The sequence below is a fragment of the Pecten maximus genome, chromosome 5 (assembly GCF_902652985.1).
Source record: "Pecten maximus chromosome 5, xPecMax1.1, whole genome shotgun sequence".
Classification (NCBI taxonomy): domain Eukaryota; kingdom Metazoa; phylum Mollusca; class Bivalvia; order Pectinida; family Pectinidae; genus Pecten; species Pecten maximus.
The window spans coordinates 27,731,530-27,756,499 of NC_047019.1; the positions used below are offsets into that span (position 1 = coordinate 27,731,530).

Consider the following 24,970-nt stretch of genomic DNA (forward strand, 5'->3'; position numbering starts at 1 on the left):
AACTGTGTTCCGAATGAACTGCAGAATAAAGGCTTCAACACTCGCCAACAGGAGGTATAATAAGGCTATTAATACGTTTTCTATTGACTTCCACCTAGTAAAGCTTATCTATATAAATTCAGGAGTTGTTATAAAATACACAATTTACTCAAAACAAAAGGATACAATATTTCAGACATAATATCTTTTCGTCTATTTTATTTATCTGTATTCTGAAAATTAGACTAACCCGCGGGAATTTTATTTGATGATGAGGATGAGACTTTATGGATGGCAAAAGATAACTTGTTGTCGAGGTAATTTATTTCAATTCCTCAACTTAGGAATCAAACCCATCCATTCTCAAAAAGGCTAAAGTGAAGGTTCAATTTTTTAACCGAGCAGTGTATTGTGGCACTTTTTGCTGTAAAATTAATAAGAATTCATGTTATTCATTTTCCATCTCATTTTTGTCAGATTGTGTTTACAGAGAATGGGGATCAGACGACAGACTAACCAATACGGCACAGTTTTATGGTTTACACTACTCTTGTTAAGTGTGTGTTCAGTGTTAAGTGAAACAGGATGCAGTAAACAGTTCTCCATTGAGGTAAAATTTAGATTCTTGACTGCAGCTGAAAATGAAAGAGGTAGATCTAGAGCAGTTCTAGGAATGTACTGTAATGATTACTGGACTCAAATATATAATAGGGTATGACATTTTATAAATGGTCGGATAAAAAGCAGGGGCCTATTGATAAAGTTACTGTTTATACTTCAAAAAAGTCAACATAAATATATTGACCAGTCAATCGTTTCCTATACCAAAACCTTTTCATACCGTTCACCCTGTTCATAATGTCACACTAATAATTTTGTACTATGCATATCCATTTTGTATCATTGCCAATTCATAGCATATGGAGAATAAGTGTTAAATTGTTATTATTTTGTATTGTATTAATTTACCTAGCACAACTTTCTATATCTAAACAGAGACCTATATACTAGTATATAGGTCTCTGATCTAAAGCACAAATATTTTAACATAATTAGAATTCTAACCCGGAGCCCCTTTTCATGTGAATAATTTAGAAAAAATATTCATACATTTCAGATATAAATATCAAGAAACATACCACCAAATATGATTATTAGAACACTAACAAATTAAGAGTGGTGTGTCAATTTTAGATTAAAAAAAAAACATGTGGAGGATAGATATATAATATATATTCCTGACTTAATCCCAATTCGGGATTAATAATATTAAACACAGACATTGAGAACTGTATGTATATAGTCTGTACTATATATATATATGCTGTGTTATACAAGCAACTCCTGGTTTACAAACAAATCACCTTTTTCATTTTTTGTTAATTCTGTGTAATATATTTTTTTTTAACAAAATGGAGTAACGGAAGGTATACTTTGTATATATTTGATAGCTAGTATATAGTCTACAGTCAAGAAGATATTATTACATGTTGTATGTAAAAAAAAACTCACTGTGGTATGAGAAATTATAACTAGAAAATAGATAATATATGACAACATATATCTAGTCAATAAATTATGTTTACAATTTTACCTGTGTAAAAAATAAGTTTAATGCATCATATTCATTACATACTTTATGGTTTTTGGTGTAAGATATAACAGAAAACAAGTCTCCAACAATAATTAATTTTTGGGATAATGTTAATTTTCCTTCCTAATTTGAAAAAAAATGAGTACCGTAATTGCTTTCAGTAGTATGCATATATTACAAAATACTGTATATGACCTACTAAGGGCGCCCCTACCTTTTTTTCTTTGTGTCAAAATGGTGTTCAAAAGTAACAATCCACGTCAATGGACCAACTTCAAAGTATAAAATCAACCTCTTGTGTAACAATAAATGGAGAAAATTACTCAATTTCAACCACTCAAACACATAATTGATAAGATGTTCCGAACATTCATAGGATTTGTATCCAATTAAAATACCGTACATTGCCATTTCAGTATTAAGATTTGATCTGCTTTTGGAAGTTGAGATCTAACTGTTATAGAAACTTCATTGTTTTTGTTTTCAATAATTTTTTTTGGCAGCTGTTCTAAAGCAAAATCAAATCATAGTTTTTCTTATTCTCATAATTTTATAAACATAATACATACAATACTCAATGGTCCATTAATATTTCATTGTATATATGGTACGAAATGATTACATATTATCATGGTACAAACTTCTATCTAGCTTTGTTGCAAAGTTGTGAAAACATGGTACAAACTGGTAAACTTGGATACAAACTGGTAATCGTAGGAAATGTGAAATGACTGGAATTCTTTCTTGGCCTGAAAAATCTGAAAACACTTTGCAATTGCAATGAATATTAGATATTGAGTGCAATTGCAATGAATAATAGATATTGAGTATGCATATATTACAAAATACTGTATATGACCTACCAAAAAAAAAAAAATCTTTTGAGTGTCAAAATGGTGTTCAAAAGTAACAATCCACATGAAATGTTTTGCTACTTTATGTGATAAATTTTCTTCAGCAAATTAAGTGTGCCCGAAACTTATACTAGGCACGCATACAAATTACTTATCTATAACTAACATATTCATTTGAAGATATTGCCCTTTGTAATAATATTATTATTAACAACTTTTTAGCTCACCTGGCCAAAAGGGAAAATATTTTTTAAATTCTAGTAGTCCTGAAACTAAATGGATTTTGATGAAATTCGGTCTGGAGAATTGTTTGACAATGTTGTATGTATATCTAGAGTCTATAGGGGAAATGTAGCAAAAAAAAAAAAAAAAAAAAAATCTTTTTTAAGAATGACAGGATTTAGTCAACCTGTAGTTTGAACCATTGTTGGGAGAGTCATTTCAAAAGTAGGAAAATCTTAGATCAGAGTATTTTGCTATACTTACTGAAATATCCAGGTGAGCGATGCAGGCCCTCTGGGCCTCTTGTATATTCTGGCTGATGACAACTACAAAACAAATTTTACAGGTTTTGTTTTATATTTCAGACTGTTGGATTCCACACAGTTGTGAAAGGGGATAATGCCTTGGTCTTGTGTAAGCTCGTCTTTCATGTCAGTGTTACAAATCTGATAAATTTGGAGGGGTTTTATTTTCTTGTTATTGCATCAAAATGAAAAGATAGGAGTGCAATATATGACATTTGCTTCTACACGTATTACTTTGATTTGGAATGTTATTCAGGGCTTTTTCTCACTGGTTAAGGAAAGGGCCTTTTTGTCACATTTTGAGAAGAAAATTGGTTTATTGGGAAAGGATTTTTCAAGAGTAAACTGCAAATTTTGGGAATTTGGCTTATATATGAAATAATTTTGAATAAACAAAAAACAAATAACTAGTAAACTTTTGTCAAATGTTATCATGCAAGTCATGATTGTTATGTTATGAATAAAGAAACAGTTTTGTATTAACAAAAAAAAATTATAAATAGCTATTGCAAGCAAATTCTTGCTGTATTTAAATTAAAAACATAGATATTTCCAAACTACATTCATGATTTAAATCATAAAATTTTGTAATATATTTTCATTGTACCTGTAAATATTTACAATTTTCAGATACTGACATTTTTAATGGTGGAAATGTGACTGTTCATGTGAAGATTATTGTGAAGAAATGTTGTTTATTTCTACCTGGAGAAATATTCTGCAAGGTATATCTTGTCTTTATTAATCTATATTTACATCTCACCGTTCTTCAGCTAATTAGTAAACTCTGACTGCATTAAAATTAGCGTATAGCAGTGAAAAAAGGCTCAGCTGATTAATAAGCGCGGGAATCTGTAACATAATTATATGACGTTGTTACCATAAAGTCAACCAGATGGCGCCAATTTCAGAATTCTTATCTACACAATTTTAGCATTTTCTCCTGTCCCCCCGATGATCTCTGTACAAAAAGCTAATGTCAAGTGAGTGTTTTGTCAAAAACTAAACTGAAGATTGTGGAAATGAGTGAATATTAATTCTCCACGAGATAATTATAAGCTGACAACAAATGGCTAAAGCGTACAGTTGCTATAGAACAATCGACCACGTCGCTACTATATCTGTGTCAATACCTACTGTGCTTGACAACCATAGGTCATGTGAGACGGAAATTGTAGATTGTGAATATTTCAATGAATTGAAAATGTAAAATGTATTAAACAAAAATGTTGAATTGTTTCTTTTAATTTTGTACACAATACTGGTGTCTTTACGTAGATCCACTGGAACTATATTATCTTAGCAACCATGACTGCCGTATTTACAAACATCCCAGCACATGGGAACAAATTGTTTGATGTAAATACATGCATTAAACAGTGTTTTTATTGCGTTTACAGTGGTATGAACGCAATGGGATACATACATATTCAATATACATGTATAGCGCTAAGGTGGTATGAATGCAGTGAGCTAGACATATTCATTATATAGCACTTACACACTATATACTGAATATGTCTATCCCATTGCGTTCATACCACCGTAAGCGCAATAAAATATCTTTCAATCCCTATATCAAATCTGTTGCATCTTTCTAATTTCTTAATCTATCAAATCTGTTACATCTTTCTAATTTCAACTGCAGCAATTTAGATACTGTACAGATGTTAAATTGTTAAAATGTTATATTTGTATGTATGTATAAATGTATATATACATAACACATATTCATAATCAATGGTTTGAACATAGTTATGACTACATATGTAGCAAAATTAAATCCCTTATAAATATTACCAATGGTAAATGCCCATCAAGTACAAATGTTCATACCAGGCCTGTCCGTCTTGGCTAATGTCTCTTATAAAGATCATCTAACTGAAATTGTCTGTCTTCATCCAGAGCTATGTTAATTGCAGCTAATTAAATATAATGTACAGACAAGAAGCAGGTAGATAATAGAATACCTGCATCAAATTAAAGCAAAAGATGTTCTTCTGACTATAACTTCTGTCATTTTGAAAAGTATAGAGAAATTACACATTATGGCTAATTTATTATATCTAGTACTTACTCTTGAACATTTTCAGGGCATGAAGCTGATAGGAAATCATCAAGGAGATGTTCAGCCATCAAAATCAAAGCAGTTCAATTTTGTGTATCCTACACTGGTAATTAAGCTTCAGAATACATGATATTTTGAAATAATAATTCCATTGATTTTATGTTTAAAACAGGATTAAAGTTTCCTAATCTTCCCTGGTTCTTAAATGTTAAATCAATCAAAATGAAAAAAAATTATGATGTATATTTTTTCTCCAGATTAAAAAAACTGTCGTTACTTTTAATCAAGCATACACTACTATTATTATTTATATCTATGTATCATACCCCAGTCTTTGCCTTTCAGTATCCTTACGATCGTAAAGGAGAGTGCGACCTGCTCGTTTCAGCCAACACTTCCTGTGACATGAACTACCAAGAAGTTACTATCCCATTCGATACACGAGTACAAATGGACTGGTGGACTGACTGGTTGCCACACTCTGTACAAAGTAGGTACCGTTTCATTTTATTGCACTGCTTCATGATTTTGGTTTGGTTTATTTTGTTAAATGTCCTATTAACAGCCAGGGTCATTTAAGGACGTGCCAGGTTTTGGAAGTGGAGGAAAGCCAGAGTACACGGAGAAAAACCACAGACCTACAGTCAGTACCTGGCAACTGCCGCACATATATAGGTTTCAAACGCATCCCAGAGGTGGAGGGCTAGTGATTAAGTCTCAGGACACCTTAACCACTCAGGAAGAAGAAGGGATTAAATATCTTGTCTATCTTCAGATGGCTTACAAAAATAGTATAGGAAGTCTGTACTCTACTCAAAACTTAGATGAGGATATACGAACGGTTTCCGTCTGGAGGAACGAACGTTCATCCATCCAGGGGCATTTCCAGCTTGTATCTCCAAATTTGTTTTAGATGACATCACAAAGCTTTCTACACATATCATTTTACTGGTCTAGTAGTGCCTTTTGCCATAGAGCTGTTTTCAGTTTCAAATATTTTCATAGTTACCTTGGAAACCAATAGTCAAAATCTCTAATTTCTGAGTTTCCAGAGTATATCTCCAAAATTTTTCAAGATAACACCAGGACATTTTATGCACACATCAATCCAGTGGTCTAGTATTTGTTTCTGCTATGGGGGAGCTTTCACTTTTGATGTTCCTATGGTAACCATGATTCTAGCTTTTAGAGAACATATCTCCGTTTTAATTCTAGTGAAGTCATATACAATAACAATTCCACTTACAATAGTATTGGGCCTCCCTTTGCCACTCTATGCAATATTCTATATAAAGGGCTGCTGATTCCACTCTCTTCATTTCTGATTAGTTACGACTTGGTTACAAAACCGATCAGATATTATGCTCTGTTGACAACATGGTTCCTTTCACATGGACAACATGTTGGTGTCTTTTTTTCCAAGTCGGTTTGTATTCACTTAATTAAATAACTCCATTAAACTCCTTCATTTTGCCTATTACCTCTAATTTCTAAAAAATCTTATTAGATAAAGTCGTTTAGTTTTTGAAAGAAAATCATTTACCATTAAAAAATCTTTCTTTTTGTTTGTGTGTGTGACCACTAATGTTGGAAAGAAAGGCTGTTAAGAATTAATTCCTTATTTCTCTGGCCAGTTCAATTTTCTTTTTCTTTTAATATTGCATTGGTTATCAACTCCAATAATGTTGATGTAATCACAATCCCATTCCCAGCCCTACCCCTGCAACACCCCACTTCCATAGAATAACAAATGGTCGCTGGGTAGGACAACAGTGTTAGTGGTAGTTGGTATAGTCATTATTATCAATACATGTGTTTGTTTGATACTTTGAAAATATTAGGCTGGCTGGAAAACAGCAAGCAAGGGGATCAAATTGACACAATTCTTCACCAAATACTTTCATTGTTGAAAAGACTTGGTATTACCTAAATTGTAAATTTCATTACTGACAGATTTCATGTTTGCCCCTGGGGAAGGTTGAAATTTATGATATCTTGTGAAGGGAAATGATTCTTTTAGGTGTATTTTGTTTAATTTCAGTTTAAAATAATTTGGCTGATTATAATTGCATGTGTATGCTGGAAACAAGAACTCTGGTAGATGGATATCCATCATAACCTAGAAATGTGTTCCAAGGGCTGATTGATATGTTGTGAGCCTCGTATTGAAGGAGGTACTCAAGGATGTTCTTTTTAAGTCCTACTATCCTTTGACTATATAGTGTCGTGTACCTCTAGGACTGGTCTCATTTGATTAGTTTATATCGAAGAGGTAGCACTCATAAGTAAACAAGACAATCGGCTTTTTGCAAAATGGACAAAATCTGTGAAAGAGCAGTGATCCAATATTTGGATACAAAAATGTTCAACACCTTAGGATATCCATAATGATATGGTAGCAACACTAGGGAAAGATGCCACTTTATATGCTACAGTGAAAATGTGAGTGGTAGAATTTAAGCGTGGCAGACAGAGCCTTGGAAGGCCTGTCAATCTTGCAACCCAAGAAATGGCCAATAAAGTTCATGATATTATTATGACTGACAGACGAGTCACAGAAAGATATATAGCCAGTAGAGTTGGCATTTCACAGAAAGGTAAAGAGTACATTCCACTCTGACAGAAGGATCTTACAATGAGAAAACTTTCGGTCCGATGGGTACCAAGGCTTCTGACAGTTGATCAGAAACACACCAGCCTGACCAGGTGTACATTATCGCTTGCTAATCTTAACCTTTATGAGGAAGATCCTGCCAGCTTTCTTCAGAGATTTGTCACTATGGTTGAAACATGGGTCCATCATTTTACCCCAGATGCCAATCAACAGTTGAAAAAAATGGAAGCACCCTGGCTCTCCCCTACCGAAGAAGGCAAAGACTGTTCCATCAGCTGGGAAGGTAATGGCCTCGGTTTTCTACGATGCAGATGGTATTCTGCTGATAGATTATCTCCAAAAGGGACAAACAATCAGTGGCACATACTATGCTTCACTTCATAGGCAGTTACAGGAAAATATTAAACTTAAGCGCCACTGAAAGCTCTCTAAAAGTGTATTATTTCATCAGGACATTGCTCTTGTTCAGAAGTCTGTCATTGCCATGGCTGCCATTCACGATTGTGGCTTTAATTGATTGAGCATCTGCCTTATTCACCTGTTCTCGCTCCATGAAACTTTCATCTATTTCCGAATCTGAAAACAGCTATTTCAGGCACCCACTTTCAGTCTGATGATGACGTCATACATGCAGTGGATGACTTTCTGAACAGCCAAGAAAATGAGTTCTATAAAAGTGGCATTGAAGCCCTTAAACACCGCTGGCAAAAGTGTATCGATACTGAAGGGGATTATGTTGAATAATAATACAATATGTCTGGCAAAATTCAACATAGCAATCAGTATTAATATACCTGCATTCCCCTGGGGATGTGATGAAATTTACTGTATAGGGGATTCAAAACTGGTTTGAATTACCTTGTAATCATTAATGTAAGAAGAAACTGGGAACATTGAGCCAACCCCTTGGGGTCTGTTGGTCAGAGCCAAAATGCAAGAAGACAAAATTTGCTGTTTTTACTATTACCTTGAGTTTACCTGGACATGCTTAGTATCAAATAATCTCTAGACTTAAATCTATATTCTAGTTGCTAGATGTTGGATAAGGCAGTTTTATTGTTTTTCAATATATAGAATATTGTTGGTCATGTTTTAAAAACAAAAAATAATTATAGATATGTTAGAGGTCCATGGGCCTCTTGTTGAAATGGTTAGATTTCAAATATCTGAAATGATCAATAACATATAAGAAATAAGAAGAAATAAAAGTGATCTACTATAGATAAGAATTTTCCCCAGCTGTACTGTTTGGTGTTGGTGTACGAGACTGCCGAGGAGTTGATGAAGACAGACTTAGATTGTGTGTTCCTGTCAACTGTCAACTCAAGTATGGAGGGACTCGTAATTTCTTCAATTCCACAGAAAGAAAATGTATGGCAGTACCGAAGTGTGGAACACAGGTATTTCATTTACACAACTTTGAAGTCACACTGTTTCTGTTTCAAGCAATACCATAATTCCAGTTACAAAATATAAATATTATACTCCAGCATTAAAGTTACGGGTTTATTCCTGGAATCTCCACAATCCAGGTTTGATTTTGGACATGTTCTTCAAAAGGTCAAGGTTACCTTTAGCTAATAGGTTTTGTCTTGAACCTTGTGAAGCTGTGTTGAGACCTTATGATCACACAATGTTCCAACTTGGAGTGTTGGTTGCTTTAGGAAATATACAGAACCCTATTAACTTTAGTTCTGGCATTTTTGGCCTAAGGTCAATGTCACTCTTACTAAAACTAGAATTTGCAAAGGACGCTTGTGCTGATCATTGATTTTGGCCTGTGCATTACAGTACGAACAATGTTGAGGTCACATGATCATGGACTTAATATATGGGCTGGCCTGAATTTATTGGCTGGCCTGAATTTATTTCGAATGTGATCTGCCAAATGTCAATAATTCAGTTGTCAGTACTGTTACTCATTTCTTAAGCATGGAAAGAACCCTATTGATTTGGGGCATGCTTCGCCATGGTGATAGGTCAAGGTTGTTACTGACAATAGCTTATGGATTGTAACTTGTCCTAGGATGATACTTTTTTTGGGGGGTAAAGGTGGGGTGTGCTTTTTTTTATCTTGACATTATTTTTCAGGAAGTTGCGAGCCTTTAATACTTTTTTGGTACAGTCTTTATGTAGGAGTTTAAAGTTTACTTTCTGTTTGGCTTACATTTCTTGTTACTTTAGGGGTTAACGGATCGTAACTATATCAGTCTTGTCTGCTGATATTTGTTCATTACAGCTGTATGACCCAGTGAGCAATGAATGTAGAGAGCCTACTGACCACCTAAATAAGGAGATATATATTCAGGTATTTAACAAGTCCAGACTCCAAACCACATCAGAAGAGGCCAAGAATCCTAACTGGAGAACTCTGGTAAATTTGTTATACTGTTTCGCTTCTCTGTTGTCTTTTTTATACATTGACAAAAATTCTGTGTAAAGCCAAATTGATTCAGTATTAAAACATTTTAAAATTTGTCATTTTCTAAAACAGGTTGGTCCAAGACTGGACTGTGGCCACGGCCAGCTGTCGCATGACAATCTAGACTGCAAGTGTGACCAACATTGGACAACTCATACCAAAAAGTTGAGAGGACAAGGGGAGATCACTGCCATGTGTAATGTCTACCACAAGGTTGCAAGGACATCGAAGATGAGTCTTGTTGTATCTTTAGATTTACATCCCAATTTCTGAAAATGATAAGTATTTATTAAATTGACTTTATATAAACCCATATAGGGTTCGACATTAATAGGTTTCCCGATTGCCTTGGGCTAGTTAAACAAAGGTCGGGCTATTAAATTCTTGTTTTACTCGCCCGACCAGGCAACCTAAATATCTACTGTCCATGGTTGACTTTTTACCTTAAAACATGTAATTCAATGTAAAACTAATTCAATGTAAAATTTATGTTTTCATCATTAATTTAGTACAGCTATGCAATTTTCATTTATGGATGGTGGTTTATGATGAGAGTACAAGTGAGATGAGAGTACGAGTGAGGTGGTTTATGATGAGAGTACAAGTGAGGTGGTTTATGATGAGAGTACAAGTGAGGTGGTTTATGATGAGAGTACAAGTGAGATGGTTTATGATGAGAGTACGAGTGAGGTGGTTTATGATGAGAGTACAAGTGAGATGAGAGTACAAGTGAGGTGGTTTATGATGAGAGTACAAGTGAGATGAGAGTACAAGTGAGGTGGTTTATGATGAGAGTACAAGTGAGGTAGTTTATGATGAGAGTACAAGTGAGATGGTTTATGATGAGAGTACAATTGAGATGGTTTATGATGAGAGTACAAGTGAGGTAGTTTATGATGAGAGTACAATTGAGATGGTTTATGACGAGAGTACAAGTGAGATGGTTTATGATGAGAGTACAAGTGAGATGGTTTATGATGAGAGTACAAGTGAGGTGGTTTATGATGAGAGTACAAGTGAGGTAGTTTATGATGAGAGTACAAGTGAGATGGTTTATGATGAGAGTACAAGTGAGATGGTTTATGATGAGAGTACAATTGAGATGGTTTATGATGAGAGTACAAGTGAGATGGTTTATGATGAGAGTACAAGTGAGGTGGTTTATGATGAGAGTACAAGTGAGATGGTTTATGATGAGAGTACGAGTGAGATGGTTTATGATGAGAGTACAAGTGAGGTGGTTTATGATGAGAGTACAAGTGAGGTAGTTTATGATGAGAGTACAAGTGAGATGGTTTATGATGAGAGTACAAGTGAGGTGGTTTATGATGAGAGTACATTGAGATTGTTTATGATGAGAGTACAAGTGAGATGTGAGTACACGTGAGGTGGTTTATGATGAGAGTACAAGTGAGATGAGAGTACAAGTGAGGTGGTTTATGATGAGAGTACAAGTGAGGTAGTTTATGATGAGAGTACAAGTGAGGTGGTTTATGATGAGAGTACAAGTGAGATGGTTTATGATGAGAGTACAGGTGAGGTAGTTTATGATGAGAGTACAAGTGAGATGGTTTATGATGAGAGTACAAGTGAGATGGTTTATGATGAGAGTACAAGTGAGATGGTTTATGATGAGAGTACAAGTGAGGTGGTTTATGATGAGAGTACAAGTGAGATGGTTTATGATGAGAGTACAAGTGAGGTGGTTTATGATGAGAGTACAAGTGAGATGGTTTATGATGAGAGTACAAGTGAGGTGGTTTATGATGAGAGTACAAGTGAGATGGTTTATGATGAGAGTACAAGTGAGGTGGTTTATGATGAGAGTACAAGTGAGATGAGAGTACAAATGAGATGGTTTATGATGAGAGTACAAGTGAGGTAGTTTATGATGAGAGTACAAGTGAGATGGTTTATGATGAGAGTACAAGTGAGATGGTTTATGATGAGAGTACAAGTGAGATGGTTTATGATGAGAGTACAAGTGAGGTGGTTTATGATGAGAGTACAAGTGAGGTGGTTTATGATGAGAGTACAAGTGAGATGGTTTATGATGAGAGTACAAGTGAGGTAGTTTATGATGAGAGTACAAGTGAGATGGTTTATGATGAGAGTACAAGTGAGATGGTTTATGATGGTTTATGATGAGAGTACAAGTGAGGTGGTTTATGATGAGAGTACAAGTGAGGTAGTTTATGATGAGAGTACAAGTGAGGTGGTTTATGATGAGAGAGTTTACTCCATATTTTTTGTGTTATAGCTCCATAACATAAAAAATATATATTCTCCATTGACACATTACTTACTGAAGATACTTCAGCTGATCTGTTTAAGGTTGTGGCTCAGTATTTTGGGTTTTTATGATCAAGAGGAAATTCATTTATATATATATATGTCATCATTCAATACATAACTCATTCCTCCTTAACCAAATGTAGATAATATTTGCTTCCTCTGTGCTATTTTTGATGGCCGTGGTGGTGATATGTCTGTATGTTAGGGCAAGATCACTTGAAAAACGCACCTACCAGCCAGGTACATGTTCAACTGAAAAGGAGTCATGCTTTCCCATACTTCACAACAACTGGAAGTCCTTAGCTGGAACTAGTAAAGGTTGGTCTTCTGACTCTTCCATTTCAGTATTACATACTAGTTATTATAGTGTGTCATGAAGAATTAGTATTTTAACTTAATATGTAAGTCTTTACCAAGAGTTACCTCTCTTGGAACTTCATACTGTCATTATTGTAGTGTATTTTTTACTTTCAATTGTTTTTTTCAGCAAAACTGGTAAAGTTGGCTTTTGCATGACTTTATATAGAATCACATATGCAACCAAAAATGATTGTTCTAAGAAATATAATTTTGTCAATTTGTTCCAGCTTCCTAGGATCTTTACTACAGGGGCAATTAGAGTGGTTGGTTCACAGAAGTAATTTATGGATAATAAATACTGTATTATCATTATTGTGCTATAGATAAGATACAAACTATTTAAGTTAATATCTATCTTTAATGCTTATATTATCCTTTTTTCCTTTAAATGTTCTGTCATACAATATGTGCTGGATCTTCATTTTCACAGATTGACCTACTCATCTCTGGATTTATCTTATATAAGTGATTTTATCAGCAAAGACAATGTAACAAACCTTTATTGCATTTTTGCCAGTGAAATCTAGATATTTATCAAACTGATAAAACTTATATTTTCACTACAGCAATGAGCAGTGAAAATATAAGATTTTGCAGTGAAAATGTAAGTTTTTTTGTTTTTACCAATTGTAGCGAACTTATGTACTCACCTTATTGAAACTTGCCAATTTTTCCAATCGAAGCAAAGAGGGATGGATGGGGTATTTTGCTGTATTTCTGAAATATTTAGACTAGTTTTTGACAAAATATCCATGTGACATTCCACATGTTCTACAATAACAGCAGAAAAAAATGCATAAGTTTTGCTAATTAGTCCTTTCAAAATGGCCCCGTTTTTAGTTGTAACGTCACACAGAGACAACGTTGTGAATTAATGTTACTGATTCCCGCACTTTTTGACATCATTAATTTTTCGATGTTTTTGATTTTGTTTTTTAGCTTAAAAATGCAATAAAAAGATAATTGAATGGTTTTCAGTTGAATATAACATATTTCACTGGTATAACAGAATACATCGCACTCGTGAAAATATTGATATTCTGTCATATTCTGAAAACCGCTCAATATCCTCTATATATTGATCTTTCTAAGGTGTTGATATGTAGGTTCTTTATCATTGCGTAAAAAATGACCCATCTTTGATTTTGACAGATGAATTTAATTATAACAGTTTCTATGTTTAAACTGATGTTTTGATCTTTCTCAAATTTAATTTGTAGGTTTATCTTCCATATATGGCCTAGCAGAATTAGAATGATTGCAATGAAACAAGACTAGAAAAAAGATAGAGCATGATTTGGAATTATAATCTGTCTGCAGTGTTTGAATTTACAGAGACAAGTCACATGATGGGTCATGTGACAGGTGCTGATCACAATAGTCCTTTAGCTGCTGAGGAGGACAGTCAAGATGAAATCTAAGGTATGCATTATAGTATACAACTTTAAAGTGCTGTAATCACCTGCTGTCAGTGGTCTGTTTTCTATACTAGAGGGATGTCATGGTTTGTGTTCTCCTGTGTCCCCAGCTGTACATGGTCAGGTATCACACTTATAAAAAAAAGATGACAGACAGGTGGACATCTTGGATTTTACCGCTGAAAGTTTGTGTGCTGTTTCTTAACCCTTTGCCACATGTAAGCGCCTCTGGACGCCTTTACCCCTTGCCACATGTAAGCGCTTCTCGACGCCTCTGCATTATCTCCATGTAAGCGCTTCTCGACGCCTCTACGTTATCTCAATGTAAGCGCCTCTCGACGCCATGCCGGTTCGGTAAACTTAGACATGGAAAATCCCGTGATTGAGAGCGACACCTATCTGGAAATCCCTGATACTATTTTAAGAAGATATCAATGCATCGACCAATCAGATTTGTAAACGTCATTCATACGAAAGTTTTTGAATAAATTAACCTAGAAAGTGTGAGTCATGAGTGTAGAAAAGTGTGACAACAACGAGGCGTGATGGCGGCTGTGGCTACGATTTTGCGCGACGTTTTTGACGACGATGATGATAATTTAGAGTTTGATGGCTTTGGACCTGAATACATTGAGTCAGATATTGATCTTAACGATGTTCTAAATGAACTGTCAACAGATAACGAGTCCGAAAATGAGGACGAACGGCGACTAGTTGTACCGCCGCCATTAGGTAATGTTGACTGAGATTTTTCGCCGATCACAGTAAATGATTTTGTTAGGGAAACGGGGCCAGTACTTCCAGAAACTTTTGATTTTGATACTGCAAGTCCCATTGATTATTTCTACCTTTTCTTCAATGAGAATCAGTTTTCCACCATAGCTCGACACATTAATAACTACGCTCGCTGGCATTTGAAAAACGAAGGTAGATTTGACCCGAAATGGTCGGATACACATTCCTTCGTCGCGACATCGGATATAAAATATTCTAGGCTTAAGCCTGAACTGTTGAAATATTCTTGTGAAAACTTTGAAAATGCAGTTTGTTTCATTTGGGAGTTAATGATGAATCATTTCATGTACAGGAATTCAATGAATTATAAATTACATTGTCAAAATATTTTGAAATTTTTCTGTTCTGTTTGTATACAGCTGATTTCGTGGTTATGTGTTGTTGGTTTTATAAAGAAAATAGCACAGAATTAAAATTTAAGAAATTCTGAACATAATTGTAACTTACTAAAAATGTCTAAAACAACTATTTCACTTTTAAAATTAGGTTTAGAAAAATTAATCAAAACAAAGCTTAATTTCTCAAAAACTGCCATTGAGATGGTGTATGTATATTTCAGTCAGCGCAATAATGTTGCATTGCAACAATGTATCTTTGTACTATTGGCACAGAGTGCTGAAGTGTTATAACCTGCATGTGGCAAAGGGTTAAGAGAGTACCAGATATTTCCATTTACTGGTTGGGCTTGGACCCTAGTTGTACATGTTTAATTTTAAAACTGATCAGTACATGTCTGAAAGGCAGCCATCTTTGCAGTTGACAGTTAACTTCTTGAAAACTCACTTTATACATGTAACCGTCTAGATGATTAAAAGTATAAAGTGTGTTTTCAGGAAGTCCTAGACAGATCTTTCTCAAATTTCCTACATGTAGCCCTGTCCAAAAATAGATACTATACAGAGGTTTCTAGAGGCCAGGACAGAGGTGTCAGTGTTTGTTTCCTTTAAACCTTTTCAAGTCTCTTGAAGTCAGCTTACATGGAACTGTTTGATCAACTAATACAAAGCTAAATTAATCAGGCAGACGAGGATGAAGGAAAAATACATAAAAAAACATTTAAGCTGATATCGTCTTGGAAAAATATAAAACCCGATTGCTTTGCGTCCTGTGTCCCTGGATGCTTTCCTTAACTGTTTTCTGGAATGTCTTTACAAGTTATATTATTCAGTTATCGCTTTGAAAGAAAACTATTTGACTTTCCTATTAGACGATCGGTAGAAAAATTTTCAAATGCTTGCATCTTTTATCACTTTTTATGTATTAAAACTCATTGTTGCGTGACTGCTGTTTTCCGTATCAACATCCCCTTTAAGAAGGCTAGTATCTTTGAAATAGCTAAAATGTAATTTTCAGAATTTGGCTTGTAATTTCATTCTTGTTACTATATATTCTGTTTGTTTGATAACCATTCAAATATCAGCTTTTCAATTTTATTTTTTCACTGGATTTGTATGATAGAAAGTTAATTATATTTGGATAGCTAGTTATGAAATTTGTTCACTCAAGAAAAAAGAAGAGATAGAGATATCAATAGCATTGTTCTTGCTTTTATCAGTGGTTGCACTGCTCTGCTTTGCCTGGATGTAGCTCTGAGAGAACACACGTGGCCTTTTCTTTAAGATGGAGCTCCACAGATTTTAAACAATGTATTACCATAATTGAATTCTGATCTGTTATTTATTAAGTTTATATTCGGTATCAAGGCCAACCAATTTGTTCGGGAAAGCTGAAGTTTCTATTTTGCAATTTGAATTAAAAAAAATGAACATGGCTATCATTTAATTGTGGATGCAACCTGTAATGTGTTGTTATTCACAGAACTTTTTATTATTCACATGTTTTCTGGCTCTGACTTTTAAAGCTACTTCCAGTTTAAGTATGAGAAAATACATGTTTCTATGGTGACCAAGTCTGTACTTTTATTTGGGGAAATTTTTGAACAATATTCTAATTTTAACTGTTCATGCAGGTGAAATTTGTTGAAGAATTTTGCACTTTTTTATTCAAGTTTAATTTTTTTATCTCATCATTCATGCAATATTATAGATACTGAACTTTTTATGCAAAGGTATAAGTTCTGACCGAAGTTTTTGGATATCTTAATTTCTAATGGAAATCTGTGGAAGACTGTCTGTGGGAGAAGGGGTACATCTTGTTTAGTGTCTGGAGAAATGATGTAATACATGAAAAAGTATGCCAACAAGTGGACCATTGGGACAGAGAACCAGCCGTCTCTAGTTTTGAGAGGAAGCAGGACATTCCGTGTGAATGTCTCGTTTCACATCACTGCCGCTCACACTTTATGTTACTGAAATAGTCTGGACATGCTTTAGTTTGTATATATTTTGAAATAGATAAAAAGGCCAACTTATCGGCAGTTCTTTGTCTGACATTTTTAATCAAAAATAGTTTGAACAGAAATAAAACAGATTGGTTTGATTTCTTGATAACATTGAAATAAACCTTATTAGTAGAAGTTATCGGCCATATGCGAGCTGAGGTCTTGCGTGACCGTGGTAGCCTAATAAATTCTGTTAGCCTTTGCTATGTAGCGGGTGATTTGATTACGCTGCTTCCTTGTTGCAGAGATGGCAGAGATCAAATAGGTCATAAGTCTTCTATTTGGCACCTAGGCCCAAAAGCCCGAGATGATAAACATTTAAATAACAGTAGTTTGACAACACGGGAAATAAAGATACTTTCATTTACCCCAAGGAAATTTTACTTTTAATGTCCAAGTATTGAGTTTCTTTTAACAGACTTAATGTATAAATAAATGTCTGTTGTTTCTCTATCGATGTTATCAAGTGGAAAAGTGCTTTGCTCTTTGAATACCAAGAAATCGTAAACAGTCCTTTGTTAGTATAGATACTACGTCATGCCTTTCGATGTAGTGCCATCACATAAGCCTTGTCAATTTGAATTTATCAACTTAGTCTTCAATTAAAACTTCAGTGTGGTGTAAAAAATGCCGCCAGTCATTGGAATGAAAAAGATAATTTGATATAGATGTATCTGTATATACTGTTGCCTTTTAATTACACTCCTCCTCGCACGATATTCATGCAGGCTTATGGCAGGGGACCAATGATAGAGCAAACAAATTACCCGAGACATTCACTGCGATATATGTTTTTATTGTACTGGCTATTTGATGTCCTGTCAAGCGGGATGACTGATATACCATAGTATCAATCTTTTTTTTTTTTTAGATTTTAATGAAGTTTTATTTTGTTTTAATTAATAACTGACTTATTTGTTTATTTCTACAATATCATTGATTTAATGAGCCAGTCATTACTAAATGCTAACAATAGATTACAATGTAATTTAATGACAATTATTATAATATACTAAGTAAATGACTCAATTGTTACTTTAAGATATTACCTCAATAGTATTTTTTTTGAAAAAGAAATGGAATTAAAAAGTATTGATACTTTTAAAATATTGTATACTTGTATATTGCATGGTTTCTTAACCATTCATTACTGCTCCAGGAATAACTTGTTACTTAGCAATCCTTCTTTTTGATGGACTATTATTTTCCTATACCAACTTAATTACCCTATTTAGAGTCTTCCTATAGGCTGATACAGAGACCATCTGTGTGAAACCAACTCTTAGACAACTACTTCTGTTAAAGTGAACCTGTTTTGTTTTTTTTTTTGTCTTTTTTGAGACAGCTTTTATTAAGAAACTATGTTATGGATGTTAGTTTATTTGTTTGCTGTGTTTGTTGCCCCATGAACAATAAGGATCATTTTGAGGCGGGTCTTCTTGTAGTAGTTGATTACTATTTTGAGGCGGGTCTTCTTGTAGTAGTTGGTGACTACCTCACTGAACAACATGTGGAAGGCCCATCGCATGCCATCCAGAGTTATTATGGTAAATTGTCCTGCCCAAAGACACAATCACAACAGCACAGACCAGCCCGTTTTTCAGCATCCAGAGAAACACAAACCTACACTGGAGGCTGATGGGAGCATCAAACAACACCCCGTCAAATCTTCATCTGAGATTACGTGGCCAGCACTCGTAACTGACTGAGCTATCACAGCCCCTTTTAATATGAATCCACCACTATTAGAAAAAAAGCTTCGATTAAAGTTCACCTGAGTTTAGAGACCACATGTATTAAGGGATGACCTATTCTAAGACAACTTCTTTAATAAGAGACCACCTGCAATAAGTGACCACCTGTATTAGGGAATATCTGTAATGAGGGACCGCTTGTGTTAAGAGCATACCTTTATCAAGAGACAACCTGTATTAAGGACCCATCTGTATTTAGGGTAACGTCCATGAGGAGATCACCTCAAGAGACCACCTGTATTATAGAGCCATCTCTATTGAGGGTGATTTCCAAGAAGAGATCATATTAAGAGAAACCACCTGTATTATGGACTCATCTGTGTTTAGGGAAACTTCCATGAAGAGATCCTGTTAAGAGACCACTTGTATTTAGGAGCCATCTGTGTTTAGGGAAACTTCCATGAAGAGATCACGTTAAGAGACCACCTGTATTATAGGACCACCTGTATTATAGGACCACCTGTATTTACCTGTATTATAGGACCACCTGTATTTATAGAGCCACCTGTATTTATAGAGCCACCTGTATTATAGGACCACCTGTATTTATAGAACCACCTGTATTATAGGACCACCTGTATTTATAGAGCCACCTGTATTTATAGAGCCACCTGTATTTATAGAGCCACCTGTATTATAGGACCACCTGTATTATAGGACCACCTGTATTTATAGAGCCACCTGTATTTATAGAGCCCCTGTATTTTGGAGCCACCTGTATTTATAGAGCCACCTGTATTTATAGAGCCCCTGTATTTTGGAGCCACCTGTATTTATAGAGCCACCTGTATTTATAGAGCCACCTGTATTAATAGAGACCACCTGTATTATAGAGCCACCTGTATTATAGAGCCACCTGTATTTATAGAGCCAACTGTATTTATAGAACCACCTGTATTTTGGAGCCACCTGTATTTATAGAACCACCTGTATTTATAGAACCACCTGTATTTATAGAGCCACCTGTATTTAGGGTACCGTATTTGACCTAATAAGGGCGCGGGTAATTGACAGTGGGGGCGCCCTTATTAAGATTAGTTATTCTGAAGTTTTATGAAACAGACTATACCTTATAGCAGAATACCCAATGTTGTGGAAACGGTAGAATATTCAGTCATAAAAATATTCCAGATGAAGATATCTATTCATTATCATATATTAAGCTTAAACATCACTTGAATATTCCTGTAAACTTGTAAACCATGCCAGCTGATCTTTAGACCAGAGAACGTGTCTTCCATCATTTATGTTCAAATGGAACTCTTTTGTGTTCTATCTATAGAAACAGGTGATTTCCCAGATCATATCAGACATCATTTTCTTTGACCTAATAATTGATTTACAATGTCTTTTACTAGCTTTCTGTTCTGAACAAAATTTATTTATCAACAAGAATGAAGTCTTTACTTTATCTTCAAATAAAGATAGTAAGTTATTATTTGTATGTGTGTTTAGTTTCGGGTGCTCTTTGCACTGACATGTCATCTGTAGGAATACACAAAATGTGCCGAAAACATGTGTTCCAGTTACTTAATTTGCTGAAGAAAATTGAACACATAAAGTAGCAAAATATTTCACATGAATTGTTACTTTTGAACACCATTTTGACACTCATTCAAAGATTTATTTCCTTGAAAAAAGGTAGGGGCGCCCTTATTAAGGCAGGCGCCCTTATTAGGTCAAATACGGTAAGTTCCATTAAGGGACCACCCATATTAAAGAACCATATCTATAAGTCCTTCCTTTTATCCCTGAGCAGTAATGAATCAGTTTGTGTGGTCCCCAAGTTTTTTCATTTTGTTTAGACGTTGCTATAAGACATCCACCTTTTACCAATGGCAAGCCACTGAAATGAAGAATTTTCGGATTTAGTTTTAAAATAAAAACAACAATTCCTAATATTTTATCATTAATGTAATTTTTATTTAGAAATTTTACCCAGTACTAACATTCACAACATTTAATTAGTTTGTAATGTGAATGATTGTCTTTTCAATTTATTGATTTACTTCCCTTTGTCTCTCTCTAGCTTCCTAATTACAGAAGATATCATATTTCTGGTTATCTGGTTATTATGTTCCCCAAGCCAGAGTTTTGTCAACTTTTCAAAGTTTTAAATGGTAGGGGAGGGGATGGAAGAAGTATTAACAAACATTCAAAATTTCAATACTGGACAGGAAACTACATATTTGTACCTTATTTTGACAAACCTTGGAAAAGTAAATTTTCTACCAGAAAGGAACTGATTATTATATAAATGGAGGCTATGTCCCTTGGAATGGATGCACATACTTAGAATCTGTCGATCAGATCGAGTCATTTTAGTGAGGAATGTATTAATTATCATAGTGATCAAATGTCTGTATGTTTATCTGCTTGTTTGTCTATGATATAAATAGAGGTTACACAACGAGTGGTTGTTGGATATGGAATTTATTTCACACTCGTAAGTTATTTTTTAAAAGTTACAAAATACACGAGCGTTAGCGAGTGTTTTTTGCAACTTTTAAAAAATAACTTACGAGTGTAAAATAAATTCCATATCCAACAATTTCGAGTCGTGTGACCTGTTTCTACCACAATAATATCGGCTGAATCAAAGGGAAACGTGGCCAAGTATAATTTCGCGTATGCAAATAAAGTGTACCGGTGACGTCCGGGACCCGGTGATGTGACGTCATTAGATTATTGATGACGTCAATAACAATTGCAGCTTGGGTCAAAGTTCACCGTGTTAGCCAATCAAAATGCGTACAGAGTTTATACCACGTGTGGTTTTAACAGATTGTTAATCAACAGCTGTAATGATTAACTGATGGTCTGAGAGTTGAATAACACAGGGTATTGTGGTAGAAACTTGTGTACACTATATCTCACAAACACCTCAAGAGATTTATTTCATTTCCACCTCATAACATCACACCATCAAGTTCCACACCTGGTTAGATTTTGGAGGTCATTGATTTAGGTTCAAGATCAAATGTCACAAACTTCAGGATAGGCCCAGAGATACAGGGTAGGTAGGGTTAGTGGAAACACAGGTATTTAAAAAAAAAAATTAGGCCTGAGGGGGTTTTGGGAGATTTATCTTTGAGAGCTCTACACAATTTGCTTCTGTTAGTCCCTCAGCGGGAACCGTATCCTAATTTGCATTGTGTCCATCTGTACATTATCTTGTCTGGGCTCTATCTCCTATTTTGCTTGACACAGGAATTTCATACTTGGGCCAAGGGTTCACCTAGGTGAGATGATGTATCATGTATCAAAATTAGGTCATTCTGACCTACATTTTGACCTTTGACCTACATCAAAGAAAAACTTTTTCCAGGCTCTATCACCTGCAAGTAACTTACTGTACATTTCATATCAAAGACATTTTCACATTGTGATAAGATGCATAAATGGCTACAGGTATCAGGTGGGAAGTAAACTTTTGATGTACTGGGGTAAAGTAAGAGTTTGAATGAGAAGTGAATTCTCAATAAACCGAACAGATTTATGCTATGTTTAATTCCCTGTGGTAAACAGAAATCTCTGAATCCACATGATCTGGTCTAATCTAGTATGTTTTACGTCTATACAATGCTATATCTATCTTCAGTAAACACCTGGGGTATCCTGTCACTGATGGAGAAACAGTGTTTAACTTAAAACCAGGGTCATTATCAGATATGATGAAATATAATTGACAAGTTATTTATGTATGAGAAGAAAGGTGGCAACATGAATTTTATGTTGACAAAGAGTCTGATGACAGGAAATTACCGACTTGGCACTATCAAGTGCGACAAATTCTCTGGCTTTGATCTCCACAGAGACAGATACGTATCTCACTGTCGAAAGAAGGGAGAGAAAAAGCCCAGATTTCTTGACTGCTTTGTCGACGGTTTCTCATTGATTCAGCATGCTTGTTTATATTGGCATGTTTAATAATTCATTGTTTCTTGACAATGATAGGCAGATGAAAAGTGAATAATTGAATGGGTGTCAAAGCCAAAGTGAAATTGATTATTGGGGTAGGGTACTTAATATTGCCCACACAAATGGAATCACAACCAGGTATGCAGATTTACTCTATGTCAAATTGATTTTATCATACAAAAAAAAACCAAAGCACCTGGTGATATTTTTTAATGAACGTCATGGTAATTTGAATATAGGAAACTTTGTTTTATATACCTGTGAACTCTGTAAACAGATTTTTGTTGAGGGGTTGGGGGGTGGGGGATAATTTTTGGTCAAAATGAGTCCTTATAGAATTAACGATTTAAATTTGAAATCCTGTAAAGGTTGACATATTAGTTTAAAAAACCAACAGAAAAATTAAAAGGATGATATTTAGTTCTTTTGATAATTTAGAAATAAATAAGTTCTAAATGCCCTTTTAAAGTTGCTTCTAAATTTGGATTGGACCCAAGATAAAAAAAAAAAAAACAAAAAAACACTTGATAAGCAGTTGATAAATTCTGGGAAGCAATTGTAGAGACGCCCAGTAGACCTTGCCTCTTTGAATTGTAATAGGAAGGAGTAATAAAAAATATCCTTCCTGCTCTGGGGCTCGAACTAGTGATCATAACCTTGTACTCTTTAAGCAGATCGCATGTACCACTAGCTGGCTGAAGGGAAACTCCCACCAGTCTGAGGTAGTAAGGTGACCCATACTCATGCACTGCACCCTTCACAAACTTCACCACAGATGACAACCACAGCCCAGGTTCCTTTGCTTCAACTAAGGTTTGATTGGTCAACAGCACCAGATCTTGGAAGGAGTGAATATAAAGTGGTTATAAAGTAAACACCTGCTTGGCTGCCAGGTCGGTAAGGTCACCTTAGATTCTCCATCCAGGGCTTTTTCTCACTGTTTTGGGAAAAGGCCTTTTTGTCTCATTTTGGGAAGAAAATAAATTGGTGAATTGGGAAAGATTTTTTCATGAGTAAACTGCAAATTTTAGGAATTTGGCTTAAATATGAAATAATTTCAATTGGGAATGGGGCCCCATCAACAGCCCCAAAAAGCGCCCAGAAAAAACCCTGCCATCTTTACAGAATTAAACTTAGGAACAAAAATTATCAATTGAATTGGTGTTACTATTTTGAAAGTGATTCTGCAAAAATGAAGAAGGGACTAATTTGAGTGCAGGGGTTTGATTATAAATATGGTAATATTAAAATGAAATAAAGGATTCTCCTTATCAAGAGATATCCTTACTCAGATGTCAGCGGTTTCAGAGATTAACAGAGATTAAACAAAACAAAGAGGGATATGTTTATTTTACATAGGATTATATTGTAATGTTTAACCAGATTTTAGATTTTTTTTTTTGATTTTTTTTTTTCATTTCACTTTTATTTCCCAATTTCAGTTTTGATATACATTTCATATTCCTATCGGAGAGAACATGTTTTCTCATAATGTCAACTTACTATTTTTTTGGTGTTTGGTGGTTTTGAGTGACATGTTTGACAAGACACTTGTTTTGTTTTATTGAAGATAATCTTTGTCTGTGACCTGTAGCCGACATCAAACCTTTCCCCTTCCGTCCCGGACATAGCGTGCCGATGGTCACATGGCAACCTCTGTCACATGTCGGCTTGACCTTGACATCTTGGAGTGTGTCTTTGCTTGCATGTTGGTAGTTTGCTGTCTAATTAGGCTCAGCAGTTCTGTTATGCGGGACAGTGGAATTATTTATCATGTCCGATTCGCCAGACAATCTGTGCTCATCTATCTTTACATAACCCATAATCTTCTCATCAAGATATTTCCTTGTATCATTTTTGAGTCCTTTAAAATGAGTGTTTTTGCTATAAGAATTACACTTTGGTTCTGGTTGGTCAGTTTATCTCTGCATGCTAACCTGTTTGCCCAATTATAAGACTAGAGATAAACCACATGATTTAATCAATTGTAGACGAAGGTCACCTTTTCCATCTTATCTTCCCAAAAAT

At 34.8% G+C, this 24,970-nt stretch overlaps 1 protein-coding gene across 1 annotated transcript; it reads left to right on the forward strand.

Annotated features, from left to right (window-relative positions):
• The first annotated feature begins 230 nt into the window (after positions 1 to 230).
• Positions 231 to 14,135, forward strand: LOC117327712. Its single transcript, XM_033884831.1, has 11 exons — positions 231 to 296; positions 470 to 589; positions 3,015 to 3,063; positions 3,585 to 3,679; positions 5,048 to 5,128; positions 5,368 to 5,512; positions 8,876 to 9,036; positions 9,876 to 10,010; positions 10,131 to 10,301; positions 12,497 to 12,671; positions 14,049 to 14,135. Exons 2-11 carry the CDS (start codon positions 473 to 475, stop codon positions 14,132 to 14,134), a joined length of 1,215 nt encoding a protein of 404 aa, XP_033740722.1. The 5' UTR covers positions 231 to 296; positions 470 to 472; the 3' UTR covers position 14,135.
• The last annotated feature ends 10,835 nt before the right edge of the window (positions 14,136 to 24,970 follow it).